The 20534-nt window shown below is 37.9% G+C and overlaps 10 protein-coding genes and 1 non-coding gene across 11 annotated transcripts; 10 read left to right on the forward strand and 1 right to left on the reverse strand.

Moving 5' to 3' along the window:
- Positions 1–109: 109 nt before the first annotated feature.
- On the forward strand, positions 110–592 carry CTR2 (low-affinity Cu transporter; the record flags this gene model as incomplete). The annotated part of the gene is made up of 1 exon (XM_056223033.1): positions 110–592. The coding sequence occupies one exon, from the start codon at positions 110–112 to the stop codon at positions 590–592; it is 483 nt and encodes a 160-aa protein (XP_056082664.1).
- Positions 593–1397: 805 nt separating this feature from the next.
- Positions 1398–2714, forward strand: FMO1 (N,N-dimethylaniline monooxygenase; the record flags this gene model as incomplete). The annotated part of the gene is made up of 1 exon (XM_056223034.1): positions 1398–2714. The coding sequence occupies one exon, from the start codon at positions 1398–1400 to the stop codon at positions 2712–2714; it is 1317 nt and encodes a 438-aa protein (XP_056082665.1).
- Positions 2715–3762: 1048 nt separating this feature from the next.
- Positions 3763–5133, forward strand: ROF1 (Rof1p; the record flags this gene model as incomplete). Its single annotated transcript, XM_056223035.1, has 1 exon — positions 3763–5133. One exon carries the CDS (start codon positions 3763–3765, stop codon positions 5131–5133), a length of 1371 nt encoding a protein of 456 aa, XP_056082666.1.
- A 1349-nt stretch (positions 5134–6482) lies between these two features.
- STB5 (Stb5p) lies at positions 6483–8687 on the forward strand (the record flags this gene model as incomplete). The annotated part of the gene is made up of 1 exon (XM_056223036.1): positions 6483–8687. The coding sequence occupies one exon, from the start codon at positions 6483–6485 to the stop codon at positions 8685–8687; it is 2205 nt and encodes a 734-aa protein (XP_056082667.1).
- Positions 8688–9400: 713 nt separating this feature from the next.
- Positions 9401–10603, forward strand: OYE2 (NADPH dehydrogenase; the record flags this gene model as incomplete). Its single annotated transcript, XM_056223037.1, has 1 exon — positions 9401–10603. One exon carries the CDS (start codon positions 9401–9403, stop codon positions 10601–10603), a length of 1203 nt encoding a protein of 400 aa, XP_056082668.1.
- Positions 10604–11628: 1025 nt separating this feature from the next.
- Positions 11629–11700, forward strand: Smki_8.trna10T. Its single transcript has one exon. It is a non-coding gene; the product is annotated as a tRNA-Thr (tRNA).
- Positions 11701–11845: 145 nt separating this feature from the next.
- SVP26 (Svp26p) lies at positions 11846–12532 on the forward strand (the record flags this gene model as incomplete). The annotated part of the gene is made up of 1 exon (XM_056223038.1): positions 11846–12532. One exon carries the CDS (start codon positions 11846–11848, stop codon positions 12530–12532), a length of 687 nt encoding a protein of 228 aa, XP_056082669.1.
- A 314-nt stretch (positions 12533–12846) lies between these two features.
- Positions 12847–15204, forward strand: RGD3 (Rgd3p; the record flags this gene model as incomplete). The annotated part of the gene is made up of 1 exon (XM_056223039.1): positions 12847–15204. One exon carries the CDS (start codon positions 12847–12849, stop codon positions 15202–15204), a length of 2358 nt encoding a protein of 785 aa, XP_056082670.1.
- Positions 15205–15586: 382 nt separating this feature from the next.
- Positions 15587–17056, forward strand: GND1 (phosphogluconate dehydrogenase (decarboxylating) GND1; the record flags this gene model as incomplete). Its single annotated transcript, XM_056223040.1, has 1 exon — positions 15587–17056. One exon carries the CDS (start codon positions 15587–15589, stop codon positions 17054–17056), a length of 1470 nt encoding a protein of 489 aa, XP_056082671.1.
- A 318-nt stretch (positions 17057–17374) lies between these two features.
- On the forward strand, positions 17375–19090 carry SSP1 (Ssp1p; the record flags this gene model as incomplete). The annotated part of the gene is made up of 1 exon (XM_056223041.1): positions 17375–19090. One exon carries the CDS (start codon positions 17375–17377, stop codon positions 19088–19090), a length of 1716 nt encoding a protein of 571 aa, XP_056082672.1.
- Positions 19091–19239: 149 nt separating this feature from the next.
- On the reverse strand, positions 19240–19959 carry PFS1 (Pfs1p; the record flags this gene model as incomplete). The annotated part of the gene is made up of 1 exon (XM_056223043.1): positions 19240–19959. One exon carries the CDS (start codon positions 19957–19959, stop codon positions 19240–19242), a length of 720 nt encoding a protein of 239 aa, XP_056082673.1.
- Positions 19960–20534: the final 575 nt, after the last annotated feature.

The following is a 20534-nucleotide window of genomic DNA, read 5'->3' on the forward strand; positions in this document are numbered from 1 at the left end:
CCTTGTTGGAAAACCTACATATATAAGATAGAAAGATTTGGAATACAAGTATTTAAGAGTGTGCAGTCAAGATTTTGGCATCTTCGACCATAGGGGATTCGAAAAACAAATGGAAAGCTCAACTCATAGAATGGAAGTAAGCGCAGGTCACGACCATAGTGGCATGCATATGGGAGATGAGGATGATATGTGTTCGATGAACATGCTATTCTCGTGGTCATACAAAAATACATGCATTGTCTTTGAATGGTGGCATATCAAGACACTACCTGGACTAATTTTAAGCTGTTTAGCAATTTTTGGGCTGGCGTACCTTTACGAGTATTTAAAGTATTGTATCAATAAGAGACAACTATCACAGAGAGTTTTATTGCCAAATCGATCCCTAACGAAGATTAATCAGAAAGACAAAGTCTCTAATAGTATCCTGTACGGTTTACAAGTAGGATTCTCGTTTATGCTGATGCTTGTGTTCATGACTTATAATGGGTGGTTGATGCTAGCTGTCCTATGTGGAGCAATATGGGGTAATTACAGCTGGAATGCATCCTATAGCCCTGAAATAGATGACAACTCGCTTGCCTGCCATTGAAATGGCAGCAAATATCGCAGAATTCAATACGATACCTCTGATATATTTTCTATTATTCTATTTTCCCCTTTTACTCCTGCCTATTAGTTGTCCCAAGTCAGTATATTTTTACACTACATAAACATTACATGTACAATATACATTACTTACTCATACATTACTTGTCTCCGTCACAGGCCTATCTGTATTGTTACCTTTTGGTTGCAGCCTCAGTAACCAGGATAATCAAAAAGGTTCCTGCCGCATATTACATATCTCAAGTGCACGTTACGAAGACTCTGATAGTAAATCAGTTTGGTTCTCTAATGAACAACCGCTAATTACTTGAGCTGATCTCGAACAAAGGCGATATCAAACTGAGAGTGGAAACCTGCCATTGTTGTACTTCAAGATGGTCAACTGTTACAATACTCTTGGTCGTACTGGCTGTGAATCTAGCCAGACGTTAAAGTTCTGGAATGCGACTCAAAGTCGCACCTTATTTTATTTCGACACGTCAAGTACCAACTCATCTGTTTAAGAGAAGCTTGGTCTCGCCTAACTATACTTTAAAGCCTATTGATTTGTCATTTACGTTCTCAATCACATGATATTACCTTTACACTGAAAGCGCCAGACACGCTTTCGTGAAAAAAAGCCATTATTCAAAATAACCTTTAGCATTATTTCGAGGATAAGTGGGACGTTAAAAACACAATCATTGTACAATAATGTATTTAAACAAACGACAATTTCTTCTGAGATTGGAACATAGTTTTCTCAGAAAATTTTTAGCAAGAACGAACGAAACAAGAAAAAACTAAGTATGACAGTGAATGACAAAAAAAGATTAGCAATCATAGGTGGGGGACCAGGGGGGTTAGCAGCTGCAAGGGTCTTCTCACAAAGTTCCGCTAATTTTGAAATAGAAATATTTGTAAAAGATTACGATATTGGGGGTGTTTGGCATTATCCAAAACAAGGACAAGATGGGAGGGTTATGTATGACCATTTGGAAACCAATATATCCAAAGAGCTAATGCAGTTTAGCGGGTTCCCCTTCAAGGCAAGCGTACCTCTCTATCCCTCCAGAAAAGACATTTGGGAATATTTGAAAAATTACTACGATGAGTTCATTGTCAACCAAGATGCTATCACCATCCACTTCAACACTGAGGTTTCCTATTTGGAGAAGAAAAACTCTCATTGGAAAGTGACATCTAAAAACGAACTAGGAACCACAAAATCAGATTTTGATTTCGTTATTGTTGCCTCTGGCCATTACAGTGTCCCCAAATTCCCGTCCGATATCACAGGCCTCGAACAATGGTTTGACAATAGGGGTGCAATTCATTCTAAGGACTTCAAAAACTGTGAATTTGCCCGCGACAAAGTGGTTATTGTGGCGGGCAACGGCAGTTCTGGCCAGGATATTGCCAACCAACTGACTACTGTTGCAAAGAAAGTATATAATAGTATAAAGGAGCCTGCGAACAGCCAACCTGGGGCTAAATCAACTGATACCATCCCGACAATAAATGGTTGTGATTGGAAAAGTCATTCGGTCACTTTATCTGATGGAAGAATAATTCAAGATGTAGACTACATTATATTCGCTACAGGCTATTATTATAGCTACCCATTTATAGAACCCTCTATTAGGCTAGACATATTGGGAGAAGGTGTCACTGACGATAAACGCTCCTCTGTTAACTTGCACAATTTATGGGAGCACATGATTTATGTAAAGGACCCCACGTTATCCTTTATCTTGACTCCACAATTAGTAATCCCCTTCCCATTGTCAGAACTCCAAGCGGCCATTATGGTCGAAGTATTTTGTAAAAACTTACCCATCACGACAGAATTCGATTCTAGCGTCTGTGGTGCACATAATTTCCCAAAGGGCAAGGATCTGGTGCATTACGCCGAGTTACAGGCACTTCTGGATGGTATCCCGCACAGAATTGGCCATTTTAAGCCAGTAAAATGGGATGAAAGACTCATTGAACTAAGAAACGCAAGCTATTCAGACAAAGAAGAAAGAAATGTGCTTTTAGCGGAACACGCACAAGCCCTAAATAAAAAAAAAGTACCATACTTTCTCCCAGCGCCACATGCTCAACTTAAATTTAAAGATTAATTTGTATAGAAAATACGCATGCTCTAGCGCTCGGCGTTTGGTTTTTCTCATGTATAAAATATACCTTATCGTTGTAATAAGAAGAACGCTCTAACTCTGCAATATTTTTTACCACATGCCAATGATCCGGCCGTACGCTGAGTATTTACGTAGTATATATCGTACCGTACCACAAACGTAAAAGTTAACAGCTACTTGTGTTTCCGTTTCTTCCGTTTTGGTAATAGTAAACCTTAAAGTAGGTTTTTAGTAAGCAGCGCCATTAAATTACTCTCAAAAGCTTGTAGCGCCCAGTGGCTACGCAGTTACCGTGCAAGAAAAAGAAAACCTTCTCCTTGAATCTGGGAAATCTGCATAGGCACGCCAGTATGAGCCTCAGTATGCTGCAAAGGCCATCCTTTTAAAGATCTTATTAGCGCATGAATCTAGGGCAGAGAGAGTTGAAACGATAGACGTTCCTTTGAGTTTGACTTTCTTCCCAGTCAATTAAAAATAATTATCTAATCGTCTCTAATTTTAAGTTGAAATTACGTTAGTATATGACTATGACTATTAACTTTTCTCTGCGGAAAAAAAGGAATAAATTATGAACAATTTTTAGTCTTGTTCGGGAACTTTAATTATTCTGCCAGCTTTTAACTAGACTATCTTTTTTTCGGTCGTATATTATTCAAATTTCGAGACGAAAGAGGAGTGAAAGAAGATGACCTAGGAAAAAAAAGAATGATTACACATAAGCATACCTAAAGGAACTGAAGGTACGTCAAAAAAAAAAAAAGTAATTACAGCTAATAGATCTTCATAATCAACGCCTGTTTGTTCCTTCCTTATTATACCTAGTGGGCGGGTAATTAAATCGAATTTACTGTCGGAGAACGATTATGTATAATTTCCTGTTTATTTATATGATTTGTATTTAATACATACATTCTTGTAAGACCTTCCCCAACAAAATAAACAAAATAAAGCGGGAATAAGGCAACCGAAGGTTAAGATAATTAGTCAAACAATAGATAAAAAAAAGAACCCATAATTAAGTACAAGAATAATGAATATCAGCCCCACTTGTTTTGGGTATATCGACGACGAGGAAGACTTGGCCCTTATTTTCCAGGGTGTACTCAACGGAGATCTGAAATGTATCGAACGAAGGCCATATGAAGCAGAAAAGGCTGGATTAGTCAGTTCAGGAAACATTTTTGTTTTTAATGAAGAGAAATCTGGAATCAAAAGATGGACCGATGGTTTTTCTTGGTCTCCTTCTAGAATTTCAGGCAAATTTCTCGTATATAGAGAGTATAATAGACTTGTTTCCTTTCAGGATCCATCATTGCATAACATCCTTGACTATAATATTTTCAAGAGGGCACATAGAGAATATTTTTATACTGGCCTGCTCAAAAAGACGTTTTCTTTGAAGTTCAACATAGATCCCACTGAAACTAATAAACTGGAGACATTTCACCTTATCGCTTACTATGCGGAAAAGGACATTGATCAAGGAAGTTTGAAGAGACCTTCAGAAAATCCTTTCTTCCAGAAATTCTGTCCCTCACAAGAACTCTCAGATGCTTTGCAAAAAGTAGCTGTGGGAAATGGCAGATCAAACCCCTCTAGGAACAATGAAAGAGACAGAGCGAAAGCTCATAACTCTAGAATGAGTAGTTCGTTGTCACCTTCTTCGAGCTATAGTCACCACTCAAACAAAGATACTAGTTCTCCAGGAAATATTCCAAATAGGGCGTCCTTCAATAATGAGAGTAACGTTCAAATACCTTTGAAAACTCTCCATAATATTTCTGGGAACATGCATACACAACAGCCGCAATATATCTTACCAATAGAACAACAGAATCAATTACCTTTCCCATACGTACAGCATCAACCACAACCAATAGGCATATACAATCCTAGCTACGAACCTGGATTGAAGCGCACGGTTTCACAACCTGTGATTTTCTGTAACACTTACAATACACTCCCACAACAACCTATTTCATCGCCACATGGAGGACGGAGTGTAACACCTCCAATGGTATACTTGCCTAATGAAATAAACGCAAGACCATACCAAAATATCAATTTATATTACTCAAGATCAGGCCTTGAGTCCAATAATCTCAACGCTCCTATCCCATCAAATATGGTACCCCCGGTGCATTCAATATTAATGCATGATTACCGACAACAAAAACTACCCACTAATTCTAATCCCGCTCAACCTCATAATGCAACCATAGCCCCCTCTATAGGCAACAAAGACTTGGATGGAATGTATATTCTACCAGCACCTCGTATCAACCCCCCATCTCACACGCAATACCAAATGACTTTTGCGCCAAACAGCATGCAGCATCCATCTTCATTTAATAGAAACAATACACCAACCGATCACATATACCACCAAAACTCAAAGTAGAAGATTATTATCCTTTCATCTTAAATATTTTCCCTGAAGCACTGCTTATACCCAACGAAACTTTTTTTTGCACGTAACTGGCACCCAATGGAGTTTTGTTCATTTTAGGAAGGTTTCAAAGAGTGACATAGGCCTTGTTGTTGTCGCACCTTACAGTTTCCGGATTTCAAGATTAGCTATAAAACAATCTGACTTGTACCTTGTCATCATTCTATCATCTACCAGCAGGCGTATCCATATTTGTAACCTTACCACAATCTTTCTAGAGGAAAAAGAACAGGAGAACCAATACTGTACATTTTTCCAACATTGCTGCAACAATAATCAAAAAATCGGGAACAGACAGAAACAAATTCACATCACCAAATCGAAATGCACGTGCAACATGCGCTTTCAAAACTATTACTCTGCACAATCTTGCGTTGTCATCATGCAAAGTTCCATACAGATCTACCTTGCTTAATAGAAATTGCAGAACTATGATTTATCCGTTTGGCTCCATTCCCTGAATAGCGGTTTGTTTCCAGATGTAAAAAAGAATAGCAGTAGTTAACTGAGAGCAAGACTCGAAGGAATATATTCAAATGGGATAAGTTCTCGAGGATGCGTTCACGTTCTGTGGCTTCTTCGCCGCGTGTTTTCCGCGTTGGGACATACTAACTTAAGAAGGAATGAAATAATGTTAGAAGCTTTCCATAACTACTGGTTATACAAATATAAATGATGCAGTATACATGAAATGGTACGTGCGATAAAGTGTATGATGCTTTCGACCCCATTAACAGTAAGCATTCCATGGAAAATAAATGTCGCGTACTAGGACCATTGAATCATTTGTCTGAATAAATACGTAAAATTACGTAGGTATGCACACAAAAAAGGTTTTTAACGCTGTCGATAAAGGAGGACCTCTTTGACGAATCTTTTGATGTGTTTCTTGCAAATTCTTATTGAGATAGTAGATCGAGAAAAAAACCTCAATATTAACAGGAAACAAAAAGAAGACTAGTAATATACTATATTTCATACACCAAGATGGTTTCTAGTAGATCTCCTGGAATTTCTAATAGATCATCTGCCTACTTTCACATAATATATCTTGCTTTGCTAACTTGACATAAAAGTGTCACCTCTATTGCGTGGCACAATTACCCGCATGGGATAGGGCGACAAGTGCCGGCACCGCGGAAAAAAAGACGACCGGAAATATTAAAGAAAAAATAAGCTTCCTGAATAAAACACCGACATTTAAGATCTTGGCAATATTCGGTTATTTCCTCTACGTATGTATAACAGGTATATTATCCGGACGCAAAGGGCTGAAAAATAGCAGGAAGGTCTAAAAGGACATGAATGGTGCTAATGTTGCACAACAAGGCGGGAGGCCACAACGCGCTACCGAATTGTATTCGTGTGCACGTTGTAGGAAATTAAAGAAGAAGTGTGGTAAACAAATACCAACATGTGCGAATTGTGATAAAAATGGAGCATATTGTTCGTATCCAGGTAGAGCCCCAAGACGCACTAAGAAAGAGTTGGCAGATGCCATGCTCCGAGGGGAATATGTTCCAGTAAAAAGGAATAAGAAAGCAGGAAAGAGCCCTTTGAGTGATAAGAGTATGATGACCTCTTCTAGTTCATTATCGACAAATGGCGCTATAACGCCGGGGTTTTCACCTTATGAAAACGATGATGCGCATAAGAATAAACAGCTAAAACCCACCGATCCTATAAATCTTGTCATTGGAGCAAGTCCGAATTCTAGTGAAGGTGTGTCATCGCTAATTTCGGTGCTTACGTCATTGAATGATAGTTCCAATCCTTCCTCGAATTTATCTTCTAACGAAAATTCCATGATACCTTCCCGATCGATGCCTGCTCCGGTACAACATAATCCGTCATCATTTGGAGGATACAACACGCCTTCACCGCTAATTACCGGTTCAACACCCGCAAATACCCATTCTGTACCGCTACAAAACAACAATCGCAATCCTGACAACAGTGATAACGGCAACACTATTAACCACAATAATACACAGAACAATCTTAGCTCTTATGAAAATAAATCTGTTCCTAGTGGAAAATACGATTCTGTACCAGTTGATGCATCCTCTATTGAGTTTGAAACCCTTTCATGTTGTTTTAAAGGTGGCAGAACAACATCATGGGTCAGAGAGGATGGTTCGTTCAAATCAATCGATAGGTCTTTACTGGACAGGTTTATTGCTGCATACTTTAAACACAATCATCGTTTATTTCCCATGATTGATAAAATAGCTTTCCTAAATGACGCAGCCACGATTACAGACTTCGAAACATTCTGTGACAATAAAAACTTTCCTGACAGCTTTGTTTTCAAAGTATACATGATAATGGCCATTGGTTGCACAACTTTACAACGTGCTGGTATGGTTTCACAGGACGAAGAATGTCTCAGTGAGCATTTGGCATTTTTGGCCATGAAGAAATTTCGCAGCGTTATAATATTACAAGATATCGAAACAGTACGATGTCTGTTATTGTTGGGTATTTATTCCTTCTTTGAGCCAAAGGGCTCCTCATCATGGACGATCAGCGGTATCATAATGAGATTGACCATAGGACTAGGTCTAAATAGGGAATTGACTGCGAAAAAACTCAAGAGTATGTCTGCCTTAGAAGCAGAAGCAAGATATAGGGTGTTCTGGAGTGCCTACTGCTTTGAGAGGCTAGTATGCACTTCACTGGGACGTATTTCTGGAATAGACGACGAAGACATCACCGTACCACTCCCAAGGGCGCTGTATGTAGATGAAAGGGACGATTTGGAGATGACTAAGTTGATGATATCGTTAAGAAAAATGGGTGGTCGCATATATAAACAAGTTCACTCTGTAAGTGCAGGGCGACAAAAATTAACCATAGAACAAAAGCAGGTGATCATAAATGGATTGCGTAAGGAGTTAGACGAAATTTACTCTCGGGAATCAGAAAGAAGGAGACTGAAAAGTTCTCAAATGGACCAGGTGGAAAGAGAAAACAATTCTTCTACAAATGTAATATCCTTCCATAGTTCAGAGATTTGGTTGGCAATGAGGTACTCTCAATTGCAAATCTTACTGTACAGACCATCTGCATTGATACCGAAACCGCCTATTGACTCATTGTCTACATTGGGCGAATTTTGCCTGCAAGCGTGGAAACACACTTACACGTTGTACAAGAAGCGACTGTTGCCCTTAAATTGGATAACCCTTTTTAGAACATTAACCATTTGTAACACTATTTTATACTGCCTTTGTCAGTGGAGCATTGACCTTATTGAGAGTAAAATCGAGATCCAGCAGTGTGTTGAGATACTAAGGCATTTCGGCGAAAGATGGATTTTCGCTATGAAGTGCGCAGACGTTTTTCAAAACATAAGTAACACCATTCTCGACATTAGTTTGAGTCATGGCAAAGTTCCTAATATGGACCAACTAACAAGAGAGTTATTTGGCGCCAGCGATTCTTACCAAGATATATTAGATGAAAATAATGTCGACGTCTCCTGGGTTGATAAACTTGTATGACATACGTTCACTCAGGGTGACTGTTTCATAATTTCTTATTCACATATGTATATTTATGAAATATAGGTGTTTTTTAATATAGCCCCAATAATAATGGGAACTCGCAATTTTATTACAAGTCGGTGAGATTATCTCCGCCACAGCCGTGGCCACGACACCTAAAACAGTACAATCAAGTCAGCGTGAGAATATGGGACATCTCGCAGAAAGCAAAACTTGCGACAGATGCATAGAGAAGTCTTACGTAATAAACTTCTTTAATTCAAAGTTCAATATCCTCCTTACCCAATCTCTGCTCCTACTCTAGGGATTCTTACTCACCTTTGGATGATCATTACTAAATGAATGGATACGCTGCACGGAACGGAAGCGGCATGCGTGTTTCCGTCTCGTGCGCTTAGTAAAGCAGAACATAGTAGAATCGGTAAGAGCTTCCGTTTTGAATAAGAAATCGTCGCCATTGTTTGAACGCCTTTCTTTTTCCGTATTGTTTGAGCAGCGCGTTTCTTTTTTGGGTACCTGATTAGTTAGCAAAGTGTGGGAACGTGCTTTCCTCGAGGAATCGTGGTCGCTTTCTCGTGGTGGCTTTTCAGAATATAAAAGGAAGAGCAGATCTCTACTTTGAACGTTTTCCAAATCTTGCTTCGTTAGGTAAATTAGTGTAAGCACTGATAAGAGCCATTATATAGAATACAGACGATATAATATCGGAAATGCCATTTGTTAAAGACTTTAAGCCACAAGCTTTGGGTGACACCAACCTATTTAAGCCAATCAAAATTGGAAAGAATGAACTTTTGCATCGTGCTGTCATCCCACCATTAACCAGAATGAGAGCACATCATCCAGGCAATGTTCCAAACAAAGACTGGGCAGTTGAATACTACGCTCAACGTGCTCAAAGACCTGGTACCTTGATTGTTACTGAGGGTACTTTCATCTCTCCACAATCCGGTGGCTACGACAATGCTCCAGGTATTTGGTCCGAAGAGCAAATGAAGGAATGGACCAAGATTTTTAAGGCTATTCATGATAGAAAGTCGTTCGCTTGGGTCCAATTGTGGGTGCTAGGTTGGGCTGCTTTCCCAGACACTCTTGCTAGAGATGGTTTGCGTTACGATTCCGCTTCTGACAATGTCTATATGAGTGCGGAACAAGAGGAAAAGGCCAAAAAGGCTAACAACCCACAGCACAGTCTAACAAAGGACGAAATCAAGCAATACATCAAAGAATACGTCCAAGCTGCCAAGAATTCTATTGCTGCCGGTGCCGACGGTGTTGAAATTCACAGTGCCAACGGTTACTTGTTGAACCAATTCTTAGATCCTCATTCCAATAACAGGACCGATGAGTATGGTGGATCCATCGAAAACAGAGCCCGTTTCACTTTGGAAGTAGTTGATGCGATTGTCGATGCTATTGGCCACGAGAAAGTTGGTTTGAGATTATCACCATATGGTGTTTTCAACAGCATGTCTGGTGGTGCTGAAACTGGTATCGTCGCCCAATTTGCTTACGTCTTGGGTGAACTAGAAAGAAGAGCTAAAGCAGGTAAACGCTTAGCCTTTGTCCACCTGGTCGAACCTCGTGTCACTAACCCATTTTTAGCTGAAGGTGAAGGTGAATACCATGGAGGTAGCAACGATTTCGTTTATTCCATCTGGAAGGGCCCAATCATCAGAGCTGGTAACTTTGCTCTGCACCCAGAGGTCGTCAGGGAGGAGGTTAAAGACCCTAGGACATTGATTGGTTACGGTAGATTCTTCATCTCCAACCCAGATTTAGTTGACCGTTTGGAAAAGGGACTGCCACTAAACAAATATGACAGGGACACTTTCTACAAAATGTCTGCTGAGGGCTATATTGACTACCCTACATATGAAGAAGCTCTCAAACTTGGCTGGGACAAAAATTAATAGTGTTAGCCGCAGTTTGTGGTACTGCCCTTTTTCTTCCACTTTACACAATTAATGAATATATATAATTGGGATAAATAACCTTTAATGAAATATTAACAGAACTTTTTTTGCTTGGGCAGCGTCAGATTTATATTTTTGTAGAAGGGAGTAGGCTAGGCCTTCACTTTAAATCATTATTCATGTGAACTTTTTGAATGTTAATCCGCATAGACGCGAGCCCTCTATCTTCTGGTGAATGTCCTTTTTACCCTTTGTATCATCTTAACTAATATTTTTGAGATTGTTGTGGAGTTTGATGTAATTATTGGGATTCCATTTTTTATAAGGCAATAATATTAGGTTGTTGGAATGAAAATCAACTATCATCTACTAACTAGTATTTACGTTACTAGTATATTATCATATACGGTGTTAGAAGATGACACAAATGATGAGAAATAGTCATCTAAATTAGTGGAAGCTGGAATGCAAGGATTGATAATGTAATAGGATAATGACTGACAACATATAAAATGACTTAAAAGCATATACAGAATTATGTAGAATTACGAGTTCCAATTATTGGATTCCTATATCCTCGAGGAGAACGTCTAGTATATCTACATACCTATGAGAAATGGGTGAATTTTGAGATGATTGTTGGGATTCCATTGTTGATAAAGTCAATATTATTTGGTATATAGAATATACTAGAAGTTCTCCTCGAGAATATAGGAATCCATAAAAAGGAACCTGCAATTCTACACAATTCTATAAACATTATTATCATCGTTTTATATGTTGATAATATACTAGTAACGTAAATACTAGTTAGTAGATGATAGTTGATTTATATTACAACAACTATTATTAGAATTTTCCTACTCCAATTTATACGAATAAGTTTATAGTAGTAATCACTTATTTCAACAGATAGATGACTCCTCCTCTACCTTTTTTCTGACGATATTAGGGTTCTGCTGCTAAGCGTAATAATCTCAGTATGCTGAGTAAAAATCCAAAAAAACTTGCAATTTTTTCTAGCCTCCTTAGCTTAGTGGTAGAGCGTTGCACTTGTAATGCAAAGGTCGCTAGTTCAATTCTGGCAGGTGGCAATTTTTTTTCCTTATTCTCTTCCCGCCATCATTTATTACTTCATTGTTTTTTCTTGATGATCGAGTAGTGAGAGTAAAAGGCAGATACATGGTTGGTTGCAAAGATAAAAGGAAAAGTAAGCAAGTTAGAATATCGGAAGAAATTATGCTGTTAGAACTGATTTCATATGCAGGGACCGCTTTTGGGTTTCTTTTTTTAACTCTTTCAATTGCATCAGGTTTATACTACATTAGTGAACTAGTTGAAGAACACACAGAACCAACAAGACGATTTCTAACAAGAGCAATTTATAGTATAATATTGGTGTTAATATCACTTATGTTACTTGATGGCTTCCCATTTAAACTAACCCTTTTTTCCATTGCATGTTACATAGTATACTATCAAAACTTGAAAAGTTTTCCCTATATTTCTTTAACCAGTCCAACTTTTCTATTAAGTTGCGTATGTGTTGTCTTGAACCACTACTTCTGGTTCAAATATTTTAATGATACTGAAGTTCCGCCACAGTTCAAATATGATCCAAATTATATACCACGCAGACGTGCTAGTTTTGCTGAGGTAGCCTCATTTTTTGGTATATGCGTTTGGTTCATACCATTCGCCTTATTTGTTTCTTTGTCTGCTGGTGATTATGTGTTACCAACAACTAGTGAGCAACATATGACTAAGAAAAATGACGACATTATGACAAACAACCAACCAAAATTACGCAAAAGAGCGGTAGGTTTGGCTCGTGTAGTTATCAATTCGGTAAGAAAGTACATCTATTCTCTAGCTCGCGTATTTGGTTTTGAGATAGAACCTGATTTTGATAGACTAGATGTTTAAGATCGCTTTTCTCTTATCAATGTGTAGTTAGCATTTTTTATCAGAATATTCAAATTAAAAAACATGTAATGCTATGTAGACTATTTTATACAGGAGAGAAAGAACCTGAACAAGTACAGATCTACGTCACCTTAGTTAACAAACATGAGAAAGCTGATTTCCTTGATTTTCATATTTTTCTTTTTTGTTGACATTTACATTTTTATAACAACTAAGTAAACAAAAAAATAACTGTGTGTTGTAATTGATCAAGTGTCGTCATCGTTTGGAAGGAAAAGACAACAACAAAGTGAATTCTTTTATGGTAACTAGTAATGTCTGTCGAAGAGCATATAGAAGGAATTTATCCTGATGATGATTTGAAAACGGGCCAGCTCTCTGTTGATCAGGATTTAGTTAAACTTTCACTAAGAAACACATATTGGACTAAAGATTATATTACAGGTATCAAACTATTTACAAAACATATGAAGGGACAAAATGATTTGTTAATTAGAGATGTGAAGTTTTATGACGATTTCGTTGGCAATTTTTGGAAGCCAACATTAAACAGCCTGCAAAAATTAGGAGCAACTAATTCAATGAACAGAAGGCTGCTCGAAGTAATAAATAGACGGTTCAATATAATATCCACAGAGCATATTGAAAAAAACTGTAGAACACCACTGCAAGAGCTCAGAAATTTGAATGAAAACTTTCTTCGCGAGGCAGAGAAAGATTTATCGTCCCATTATTCAGTATATGCCAAGAATTTAGTCAAAGTAAAACAAGCATTAAGTGGGTGTAAGAAAAAAGTTCAATACATATTCAAGTTGGAGAAAGTTAAGACCCAAATGGAAGATTGTCCCCCTGCTTTCAATGACGATAAGGATGACGCGTCTTCAATCAGGTCTAAATTTATATGCGAGTTTCCTTACACTTTGGACGAAAGGTTAAAATTTGATGATTACAATCAATTTATGTCATTTTTGCAAAATTTAAAGGAAACTGTTGTCTCAGAGAAAAACATGTTTCCTGTTCCAGGGTTGCCAAATGAGAGTTTTCAGGGCAAGTCTTTAGTTAAGGAATTGAAGAAGTTAGATCCCAAACTAGTCATATCTCTTTTCAATATTGATAGAATAGGCAATGAATTTATTCTACTAGGTGTAATACAGGAGTATTCCTTGAATTTTTACTCTAGCAAAAGCCCCCAGTTTGACCAGGAAAAGTATTACTATTGGAGCAGTGAAATACTCAGCAAGCAAGAAAAGAATAATAGTGCCAGAACCAGGAGTAAGAAACCGTATGGTGAATTAACACAATCCGATATCGAACATGAAGAAAGGGCAAATGTATCATCCATTAGAACGTCCATATCTGATTGGATTCGCAAAGTTAGCTTGCATGACAGTGATGATTGCGATGCAACGGAAAGTGCGGATATAAATGACGACGAATGGAAAGACTTAAAGCGGCAATTAGAAATATTACAAGACGATTTTTTCTCTAAATTCTGCCAGTTGGAATATAGCAAAGTGCAATTAGAGAAAGCAATATACGAATATTGTAGGAATTATTCTAAAATGGAGGATGAAATAAAAAGAACTCTTTTAATATCGAACAAGATTTTTCAGCAAAAATGTGAAGAATTTACTGAATCAACTGTATATTCTTTGCAAGAAGAACAGTTGCCACAAAAAAGTGATGGCATAGAAATAAGAGGATTTTTTCTTAGGGATAACGGTATACCGTTTCGCAAGTGGAATATCATGGAGACAAGTGACCCAGTCAATCTTTGCAAGGAAATATCCATTGAAAGTGAGAATTTTTTCTGTGGTAGTGATATAAACAATGACGCTGCTTATGCAGATATTTTAGAGACGATAAAGGCCATACTCCGGCAGGTTGAAAAAGAACCAAATGCTAGAAAAATTGCACAAAGTTGGCACAGAGACATTGATTTTATAAGGGTCTCAAATTTAAAAAGAGATCTTTTGGAGAAATTCAAAGTATCGAAAACTACCGAGAGTACGAACTGCTTAGTAACTGCCCAGTTTTTGGAAAATACGCACACCTATGTGACTAACGATTTTGTCGGACTCATTAAATTATGGCTATTGGAGCTACCCGATAGCCTAATACCCTCAAACCATTATGATGACTTGGCCAGGGCAAAGAGGCCGCTGATTTCCTTATGTAAACAATTACCTACAAGTTCCTTAAAATTTCTACAAGAATTAGTATACCATTTTCAACGACTCGACAGCGAGCCCTCACTTCCACCACAAACGGTGAGAACTTTGTTTAGAGATAACAGTGACATAGACATCCCATTGGCGCACCACTTTGTTAGAAAGACAGGCTTACAGAACCCTACTGACATCAAAATTTTATCACCAGCACTGTATGCTTTTTTCATCAGTCGAGAAACCTCAAAAAATCTGCAAAAACTAATTACTAATGACCCTACCGCGACGACAACAGCTGGGCCACTTACAGACCCACCGATGATAATTATAAAGGATACAGCCATACCTACAACCTCTACTCCTAACCCACCGCTCAACAACAAGGATGGCCCTTTCATACCACGGCCCTTCAAGACTAGCTCTACTCCGACAACCCCAGAAAGACCTAAACGTAAGAGCGGCCTCTTCTTACCCTTCAATGTCAACGGCTGCCCCTCTACATAATACCATGCATTCTACATAGCAACTATGTAAATCACTTGTCGCCTCTTTGTTCTTCCCTCCTGCCTCGAGGCTGCTGCTTTCTACCCATTGTGGTCGTCGGTGTTACATTACGGTGCCTCGGTGTTACGCGGTGCTTTGTCCTGGCGGTCCACGCGGTCCTGCGCTTCGGGCTTGGTATGTCTGGAGTGTGTATTATATAAATGGGTCTAATATTCATTAGAAATGTGTAATATTGTTCCAGAGCTTGTTTCCTTTTAGCAAGCTTTCTTTTTTTTTTTGAAGGGTCCTTTATTACATAAGAGGTCAAGTAGCCTAATACACATACACTTGTATTGTTGCCATCACAAACAAGACCACTTTTTATACAAAAACTAAAAATAACATGTCTGCTGATTTCGGTTTAATTGGTTTGGCCGTCATGGGTCAAAATTTGATCTTGAACGCTGCTGACCACGGTTTCACCGTCTGTGCCTACAACAGAACACAGTCCAAGGTTGACCATTTCTTGGCCAACGAAGCTAAGGGAAAGTCTATCATTGGTGCCACCTCCATTGAAGACTTCATCTCTAAGTTGAAAAGACCTAGAAAGGTCATGCTTTTGGTTAAGGCTGGTGCTCCAGTCGACGCTTTGATCAACCAAATTGTCCCACTTTTGGAAAAGGGTGACATTATCATTGATGGTGGTAACTCTCATTTCCCAGACTCTAATAGACGTTACGAAGAATTGAAGAAGCAGGGTATTCTTTTCGTCGGTTCTGGTGTTTCCGGTGGTGAAGAAGGTGCCCGTTACGGTCCATCTTTGATGCCAGGTGGTTCCGAAGAAGCTTGGCCACATATTAAGAACATCTTCCAATCCATCTCTGCTAAATCTGACGGTGAGCCATGTTGTGAATGGGTTGGCCCAGCAGGTGCTGGTCACTACGTCAAGATGGTTCACAACGGTATTGAATATGGTGATATGCAATTGATTTGTGAAGCATACGATATCATGAAAAGATTGGGTGGATTTACCGATAAAGAAATTAGCGAAGTCTTTGCCAAATGGAACAAGGGTGTCTTGGACTCCTTCTTGGTCGAAATTACCAGAGATATCTTGAAGTTCGACGATGTCGATGGTAAGCCATTAGTTGAAAAGATCATGGATACTGCCGGTCAAAAGGGTACTGGTAAGTGGACTGCCATCAACGCCTTGGATTTAGGTATTCCAGTCACTTTGATCGGTGAAGCCGTGTTTGCTCGTTGTCTATCTGCATTGAAGAACGAGAGAATTAGAGCTTCCAAGGTCTTACCAGGCCCAGAAGTTCCAAAGGACATCGTCAAGGACAGACAACAATTTGTCGATGACTTGGAACAAGCCTTGTATGCTTCCAAGATTATTTCCTACGCTCAAGGTTTCATGTTGATCCGTGAAGCCGCTGCTACTTATGGTTGGAAACTAAACAACCCTGCTATTGCTTTGATGTGGAGAGGTGGTTGTATCATTAGATCAGTCTTCTTAGCCGAAATCACAAAGGCTTACAGACAAGAACCAGACTTAGAAAACTTGTTGTTCAACAAGTTCTTCGCTGATGCTGTTACCAAGGCTCAATCTGGTTGGAGAAAGTCCATTGCATTGGCTACTACCTACGGTATTCCAACACCTGCCTTCTCCACCGCTTTGACATTCTACGATGGATACAGATCTGAAAGATTGCCAGCCAACTTACTACAAGCTCAACGTGATTACTTCGGTGCTCACACCTTCAGAGTTTTGCCAGAATGTGCCTCTGACAACTTGCCAGTAGACAAGGACATCCATATCAACTGGACTGGTCACGGTGGTAATGTTTCTTCTTCTACATACCAAGCTTAAAAAGAATATACAACCCGATCATAAACCACAAAAATCTAATGAAAATAAAATTATCATTATAGCAATAATCATTATAATAATAAATAAATCCATACGCAATTATAAATAGTATATGAAGTTATGCATTTTCCGAAGTGTTTAAATTTTTAAACAAACATCTCAGAATTTTTCCATTTTTTTGTAGATACGCAGGGAAGCGCAGACAAAGATCTGCTGGATGGCGACACAAAATCAAAAAACCTGTAAGTAAAGAAAAACGCTGAAAATTTTCTACAACGCCTATTAACCTCAGTGAAATAGAGACTAATGCTAGCAACTATGAGAAGCTCTGGTACATATGAAGATGATCCATCCCAGAAAATTGCCTCAACCCTCCCAAAGCAGTCGAAGCAGAAAAAGCCGACCAAATTTAGAGAAAGAATGCGCAGGTGGTTACAGACTGGGAAAAACAATGATGGCCAAGAGGAAGAGGATGTTCCTAAAGTATTCAAAAAGGTTTTCTATCCACAAACAGGAATGACAGCTTTCAACAATAATGATAATCCAGAGGGTCACGATATTACAAATAATTTTTTTCTACCCAGCGAAGATGAATCTGGTCCGTTCCAAAGTAGCGTTAAAACTTTTCTGACTGGAAATAATGATGAGAATGCTGACTTTCAACCAAATGTAAATTTCAAACAAAAGACTGAATCTCCAAAGTCACCTTATAGGCAAAAACCTGCACAAGAAATACCAATGTTGAAGGACCTTTTCGTTTCTAACAAATACGATGATCCCTATTTGAATTCTTCCACAAAATTTGGTAACATAACATCAACGTTTCCCAGTAGTTTATCATTAAGAACTGTGACCTTACAAACGGTGAAGAGAAGAATTGACTGTATTTCTGCTAAAAAAAAAGAAGTGTGGAAGACAGAAGAAAAATTTTTGAAAGACATCCTGATGTGGTTACAAAGCTCAAACTTCGAAGATCCTGATACAATCTCATTGATACATGAAATTGAAAAGATTTTTGAGGAGGATATCCTGTTTGAGCAAAATGTGTCAGATTGCTTGAGAGAAATATCGAATAATTTCGAGTATATTTGCATGAGAGAAACCCAATTGATCAATGAGGGAAACATATTGAAAAATGACTTGAAAAAATACGCAAAATCAAGGGAGCATAAAGGTGAAAAGCATGAAGATACGGAGGTTTTGAGGGAAAAGGTTATATCATCACAAAAGTCTTTTGACGTTGTAAAGCGGCACTATAAACAGGCAATATCAATAACGACAAGACAACTATTCATGAACTTAGCATTTGAGTACTACGAAAACTGTTCAGACATGAAGGGTATTTCAAGAAAATACTTACAAGAATCCTTGTCAACTTTACAAACTATTGACACCCTCGGATTTTCAGAGGAATTGGAAAGAATTAGGAAAAGAAGATTCGATAAATTTTGGGCCAAAACTAATCCTGATCCAACAAATGATATTCAAAAGTTTGTCAATATGAGAACAGGAGTAGCGGGATTTAATGATTCATTAATGAATCACTTGTATGGGAAATTGAGTTTTGGGGTAGCACCACTTGAGGAAGAAGTGCAAACTTCACAACCAGACCTTACTGATATGCCTGAAAATGTTTGGAACGAGGTTCTCTCAGATTATAATTCACTCGACGGTAATCCTATTACTTCAAATAAATTTTTATCTGCCAAAGAAGTTGAGCCAGATCAATTAGTTGAGCTTTTCGTCCAAGGAGGAAGAGAAAAAGAAACAAAAGACATCAACTCCCCAGCTGAAAACACCCAACAAGCATCACAGTCTGAGGGAAAAAAGGAAAACCTAGAAGCCAGTGACTCCGTAATTTTAAGAAGTGCGAAAAGAAATATAAATATCAATGCTACCAGTTTGAGAAATCTCTCCATTAAAAAGGCTCAGATTAAACCGGAGTCTGCGAATGAAGAAAGTAAGATTCTTGCTGCGGCATTAAACGATGCCAAGCAGAATTTGGATGAAAACGTCTGGAAAAGCCCAATTTGAGGAATAGTGAACCAAGTACTTATTGTTGTACATGTCATATTCATACTCTTTTTTAATATTCATCAAATATTTTATACAGTAATTAAAAAGAATACGTATTACTTTATTTTAATTCTACACAAATTTTTAAAGTAGTATTAGAGAAGTCTTCAAAATTCAAAATCTTTTTGAGAAAATTCATATTCCTTCAAGTATTGGTTTCTTATTAAAGCTTCTATTTTTTTCTCTTGAATATATATAATTTCAGTATCAGTTAATGCTTTAGAATAATCGGTCTCCATACAGGATGTTTTTTCGAATGTGAATTCGGTTTCTTCCCAATCTAACTTGTATTCATAATCAAAACAGTTTGTAAATAAATAGCCATCAAACCCCACAAAAATTGGTAATCTTTCGAGCCAGTTCTCAACTTTTTCGGAACATGGCATATTCTGGGTTGTGCGTGGACTGAAATATGTTGGAATGTCAAATCCATTATTTGAGTTATGCAAAATACTCCAGTTACTGAATTTGACGTCTTGATAGTTGACTTTCTCAAGGCGACTAAAGTATGATAAATAAGGGTTTGGTACCGGAAGTGTACCCTGGGGATACAAACTTGGCAAATAATTAATGGAAGAAAGCTGTGGAGACATACTATCAGGGACTCGTCCTGGTCTTTCGTATACAGGCCACTGTTCATGTTGTCGTTTTCTCAACACTGGATTAAACTCAGGAATTGTTGTATTATGCATTTTACCGTAGTCAGTTGGTATCTTATTAACTATTTTAGCAATCGGAGAGCTTCGAAAGTTGTTAATTTTATTCAGCTTTGAGGTTTTTGTCTCCTTCAGTTCCGGAATAGAAAGCTGTGCGTAATCTTGATTCATCTTGATATAGTCTTCACTTTTGTAAAATATTTAAAACTCTTACACTGATGTATGAAATATCAAGGAGGAAAATCGTTAAGATCAATGAGAAATGCTTGATCATTTTATTAATCATAAGTCAATTTTTTTGTTTTCTATCTTGTTTTGTTGTTTGTGGTACTTTTTTAGAAAATGACTGTGTCGGTTAGAATTGCTGTCGCATTATCACAAGAAGAAAAAAATGCGACACTGGAGACGAATGGTTTGTAAGCAAGTAAGAAAACTTAGAAGGAGAAAAATAAATATTTGTTGATAATTAGTAGCTAGGCTATAGTAATAATTATGGAAATACTGTTTCTCTTATACCATATATGTTGATAATTAGTGGTTTAGTAAGTTGTAATATTTAAAAATGAGTTGTTCTTTCTTAAATGATATAAGAGAGATGTATAAAACACACGCTGATTGGTCATATTAGACATGTTCAGAATAATTTACTATAGTTTCAATGTAACGACTCATTTCCTTTTATATGTAAATGTCAATTTAATATAGTAACTAACAGATCTTTAACTTTACCACGCCCACATTGTCAT

Source organism: Saccharomyces mikatae, assembly GCF_947241705.1.
Source record: "Saccharomyces mikatae IFO 1815 strain IFO1815 genome assembly, chromosome: 8".
NCBI lineage: Eukaryota > Fungi > Ascomycota > Saccharomycetes > Saccharomycetales > Saccharomycetaceae > Saccharomyces > Saccharomyces mikatae.